We start from the raw sequence: 5,538 nt of genomic DNA, 5'->3' as shown, positions 1-5,538 counted from the left end.
TCCTGCTGGAAAGTGAACTAGCTGTAAAAAGAATAGAGATCGTTGGCTTTGTAGTGCCTACAAAGCCCTCATGGTCAGATGTGTAGGCCTTTTAAACTCAGTTAAATTTCACTGTCAGACTTCAGTAACACAACTGGCTCGTTTCCCTCCCAGCTTCTAATACTGGGTTGTCAGACCTGAGATAACCCTACTTTTTTAGATCAGATCGGAGCAACCTTGATGGAGACAGGCATACATCAGACAGATAAATCCCCATGCAGAACTCGTTCTCCTGCATGTGCTGCAGAGCGGGCAGTGTCTGAGGAGTGTGAGGTCCCAAGGAAGGCTCATCTGCTTTGTCTTTGTTGTGGGATATATTATTTTGCTGCTTTACCTCTACATCAGTCTGAAACCTAGCCCTGTCGGCTTCAGACAGTGGCTTGTCTTTGCATTTTTCTACTGCTTGGCTCCCACGACAGAATTGGAATTGGTAGGCACGTGGCTCGTCTGTCTTTAGGAGTCATATTCTGGTGCACGTAGCAATCCTGCAACAAAAAGCTAGCCTGTCATCACAGACAAGAACAACTGGTAAGTGCAAAGTGTTTGGCTTCCAGGTCCCATGCCAAGCAGGTTTAGGATTCTTAAGCCGCACCACGAGTTTAGAAAACAACATTTGCCTAATAACTCGTGTCTCAGAAGGAGGCGGCTACAAACCGGAATGGCTGGCTCACTCTGCTCCGGGGTTTGCATAGCGGAGGTCCTCCATGCAGTGCCTGAGCACCTGGTTTGGGGTATGTTGGGAGTGGCTAAGTAGCCACCGCAAGTACAGGTGTGCGGTTTGTGTTCGAGTCACAGAGTCTGGATCCAGATCTGGTTCTGTGTTTCCCCGAAGACCAGGCTGCCTGAGAAAGCGCTTCCCTCTGGGAGTCTGATCTAGCCCATTCCTAAAGGCGCCGGAGGCATAGTTTGAATTTAGATCCAAACCAAACTTCCCCCCCCTGATTCAGAGACCAGCATGTGTATTTAGCCCACTCCCACACTTCTCTCTTTGCCAACTTACGAGGACGTGCACTAAGCACACAGGTTTCAACTTTTGGGGGCTTTTCAGGGACAGTTTTGAGATGTGTAAATACCAATATCAAGAGTGGGTGATGAAAGTAGAAAGCTGTAACAGCGCTAAACTATGGCAAAATACAGTGTCTTGCTTATAGGGCTTTGAAAATGAGGTTGAGCTACGTCAATATTGCTCAGTGTCATTTTCCTTTTGTCTCCTACCACTTGAGAAGAGACTCGCTACTAAAAAAACCCACATCTAGAGCATGAACGCAGCATCGGTGGGTCCAGCCACCGGGCTCTCGGCTCAGTGGGAGGCGATCTGAGCTTTACCGGAGTTCTCTGATATACTCTTCAATAATGAACTAGCAGTTTATATTGTCTTTGGCAGCTGCCTTATTGCAGGGGACACACCGGTGTGTCTGGAAAACTTTAGTCACGGTAGCCCTGTCACTTGTAATGAATATATGGTTCATAGTCCTTTGTGGTCCCACAACCTTTCTGTTCCACTGCTTGTGCCTATTTTGTTTCATGTTACTCTTATTAGGTGACAAAGTGAGGAGACTTGGAAAACACCTGAGTGTGCGAGAAGGTTATATTGTGCAGAGACTTACTGGGTGATAGCAAAACAGTTGACGCTGTTGGTTGAGGGAAACCCAGTTCTGGACAGAGTGTCCCTCGGTCGGTGCCTTGTGGGCAAACAGCAGCTTTCCTCATGTCCTTGCAGCGTGCTGCATTCTTGTTTTCAGCTCACTACATTGTGTTAATCAGCGTGCATTTCTGGGCTTTCCATTTCAACTGCCCAACAATGCACAATGTATAAAACCCCAGCAATCCAGCAGGATCTAGAGAAGGTACAGCACGGCTACAGCCTGGGCCTTGCAGAAACAACCCCTTTGGCAAGGGGGTCTCGCATGAATAGCCCCACTGAGCTCCATGTGCACTGGGCAAGTAAGGTCTGCTCACTGAGTTGGCAAGGTGAGGTCCTGTGTGTGGTCAGAGAAGTTGTATTTAATGAGCAGTTGCAGCCTCCAGCTGATGCAGCTTTCAGAGGTAGGCCCCTTGTGGGAAATCCAGGTTTATCCCCCTAGTGCCATAAATGCACAAGGTGCTTTGCAGACACACAGAATAGGAGCTGACCATCTGCGGGCCCGACTCCATTCCCCGTTACACTGGTGTGAATCAGATGAAACCAAGGCTGAGGGAATCGAGCTCAGACTGTCCCGCCATAGTCACCCCGATGCCCCCGATGCTTCCCTGCGGACCCGCCCTACTGCGGGTTCAGCTTGACAGCAGTCACTGTTAGTTTAATCCAGGCTCCTTTCATCTTCGGGTTTACAACTTCACACCCGTTCTGGGGAGATTACTATCCACGTCTCGCGAGGACACTCAAACTAGACGTAACCATGTGGTCCGCAGACTGACTTCACATTTCAGTGGACCTGACTCATTGTTCCCTAGTGTTTGATAAGTCGCTAAATGTTGACGTTCCTCTCTCCATACATCAGTATCTGCCCATTGATCCCTAATGGCCCCTGGGATATTGCTCTAAAACATCACTCCAGTTTTATTTGGTGCTTCTTCCAGCTCTACCTCGGCTGCCTCCGGCTGGCATTGTTCAAGTCGCTTGCAAGGACTTGGACACGTTCTGAAGCTCATGAGCCACCAGCCATTCCCTGTTGTTTGTCCCTGCCCCTTTCCTGCTTTCCGAAGGTCAGGGGCCCTTCACGGGATGCTGCTATGCTGTGTTAGCAGTGCTTCTCCCTGTGGTCCTAATTGCCTATCATGTGCCGAGAGTCCCCTTTGGCCCTGCTGGTGCTGTTCTTCTCTACCTCGCTAACCCCAAACAGAGGTGCCTGTCACCTTCCCTTTCCCATGCGTGCCAAACTTCTTATCTCTGCCCCTGTTGCCCTGTTATTACTGTCTGGGCTTCTCCTCCTTGCTCAACCCTCCATCAGTATGCCACCTCCCATCGTTCATGCTCGCTGCTGCATCCCGTGGGCCCCACCTCTCTCCTCCTCCTCCTGATGCTCTGAACGGTTCCTCTCTCTCATTCTCTGAAGCTCTGCAAAGGGTCTCAGGACCCCTTATAGTCCTGGGAGGTTGGTCAAACACTCCAGCTCAAGAGGACTCCAGGAGAGGCCACAGGCCTCAGAGGGGGGGGACCGCCCAACTTCTACCTCCATAGGCATATGCAGATAGGGCTCTGATACAAGGAGATGCCACAGTAAGAAAGTTGACACCATTATTGTCCCCTCCAGTGACATTAGGACCTGTTCTCCATTGCACTCAGGCTTGTCTCTGGGACTCTGGAAAAATAAAAGGACCTTGACAAGGGTAAGAAATAACCCCAGGGAATGTCCTGGCTGAGAGCTGGCGACCCCAGCCCCTGGACCCCTCCAGCCCCTGAAGGGTATAAATGAATGGCGAGGGGAAGGAGGGGACAGGGAGGGGGTTGATAGGGGACCATGGGAACCAGTCTGGGAAGCTCATTTCACTGTGGCCCCGGGCCCTGCCAGCCCTGTGATGGTTTACTCCTACTTTTGCCCTGCTTCTCCACTCCCCTTTCCTGTATTTACCCCAGAGAGGGAGCGAGGGGGAATTAGAGGCAACGGTTGTTAGCACTGGACTGTGAGAAACTCCAGGAGAATGGTCTTATTTAATGAAAAAGCAGAGCTGTCAGGAAGGAGCTGGGGGGGCACCACGGGTCACTGCCAGAGGTGGTGACGGATCTGTGGAGAGCAGAGGACATGGCTGGAGGAAGGATTGAGAGACTCCTTGGATGTTTTATTTGCGGGGCTTCTTTAATAACGTATCTCGCTTACTCGATTGTGAACTGCGAGGCACGCGGGCAAGGCGCTGCTTTGGTGACTGAGTTTGTGTCCATGTCATGCTAAAATATGCCAGGCCGCGGAGTTCAAAAGAATTTGGGAGCAGCCGTCGGCTTTTTCCTAAACCTGGTTATAATCTAGGGGGATTGTCAGCAGTTAATCAACTGGAATAGACTCCCCCTCCCTTGGCCTTGCAGGTTGAGTGGCAGGCTCCCCTGGAATTTCATAAGCAAACTCGCTTGCTATCGACCCCCCGCTGTAAACTGCTGCCCCGTGGAGCAGCTGAGGAGCCGCGGGGGGACAATTGCCATGGCTGTTGATTGAATTACATGCGGATTTGGAAAGCGAAGGCATGTAAACGTAGCCGGAACGAACACGGGCAACGCCTTTGAACCAAGTCTTGTGACGCAATTAACTTTCAGACCCACAAAGGAGAGACAGTCGTAAATGAGTTGCCAGGCCATATAATGGAGCTCGTTGTCTGAAACACTTAGTGTCAGGGTTCCCCCTCCATCCATCTAAACCAGCTGATTCAGTAGGGAGTGTAAGAGATTTGTTCCTGGGTTTCTTCTGGGCAGTGACCCTGGGTAAGGTGTTGGTGCCTGATTCAGGGAAACAGTCCTTGTCAGGAAAGGATGCACTTAAGCCCCATTCAAGTCAATGGGACTCCAGCACATGCTCAAAGCTAAGCTTAGGCTTAAGTACAGTTCTGTATAGGGGCCTTGATATCAAACCAGGGAAAAGAATATATGCTACACATTAGTCAAAGCAATCCAATTTTACATCAATATTTATTTCTTTTCCATTATATATCATTTTTACGCAGGTGCTTGTGGGATGGATAGACGTCAGAACACATACATAATGGAAAAAAGCTTCAAAGGTATAGTATCAAATGCTTGCAGTTCCCCTAGCAAAGCGTTTGACAGGAGGGGTGGCGTAGGGGAGGCGAGATAGGACCTCTGAGCCCCCAGCAGTGATTCTGCGTGGAAAGCAGGGACAGGGAAGCGGCATACAGCTGGACTCTGAGCCCACGCTCTGTAAATTATGGATGCAGGTCTCTGAAAGGCCATAGGCTCATGGCGAGGTGCTGGCACTGGAGCAAGACTGGGAGGCACTAGGATATTCGGATGAGCTGCTCTACCAAGCTGCTGCCCAGCCAGGTAGAAAGCTAAAAGTCCCTGGCACTTTTAGATGCTCTGAATTTCCTAAGCCAACGTCCTCCCAGGGCTCGGTGGGAGCAGTCGCTGAGCTCTGCTCAGTACCACTAGCACTTGGCATCCTGCTTTCTAAAGCTCCTTCGGGCACCCTGAGCAGGAACAGGGCCTTTAAAACCACCTGCCTTCTGTTTTGCCAGGTACCCTCCCCAGAGAGCATTTCTACCCTAGACAGGGACTAAAAGATGAACCGGGCTCCTCATTCCACCACAGTAGCTTTGATCAGTTGCCGCAACACTGAATAATTAAACACACACTGAATTAGATAGAGCAGCTGTGAAAGGTGAGCACTCAGGGCTCACAGGGATGCAGCTCAGACGTAAGCCCAGCTGCCTTCTTATGTCAGAGCCTCACAGTCCCTTGGATTAGACAGGATCTGAAAGCACAAACCCAGTACAGAGTCAGGCCCCAACCCAGCCCTTCAAGTGACTTAGGTACCTACTTCCCATGAAGTTCAG

At 50.5% G+C, this 5,538-nt stretch overlaps 1 protein-coding gene across 1 annotated transcript in view; it reads left to right on the top strand.

Annotated features, from left to right (window-relative positions):
- MEGF11 (multiple EGF like domains 11) overlaps positions 1-5,538 on the top strand; it is a 134,243-nt gene that overhangs the window by 115,702 nt on the left and 13,003 nt on the right. Inside the window, exon 18 of the mRNA XM_025199609.1 lies at positions 4,690-4,746. Coding sequence (XP_025055394.1) covers positions 4,690-4,746 — 57 coding nt within the window. The remainder of the gene's footprint in view (positions 1-4,689; positions 4,747-5,538) is intronic.

The sequence above is a fragment of the Alligator sinensis genome, unplaced genomic scaffold (assembly GCF_000455745.1).
Source record: "Alligator sinensis unplaced genomic scaffold, ASM45574v1 scaffold210_2, whole genome shotgun sequence".
NCBI classification, from domain to species: domain Eukaryota; kingdom Metazoa; phylum Chordata; order Crocodylia; family Alligatoridae; genus Alligator; species Alligator sinensis.
This window is presented reverse-complemented; position numbering and strand designations above follow the sequence as displayed.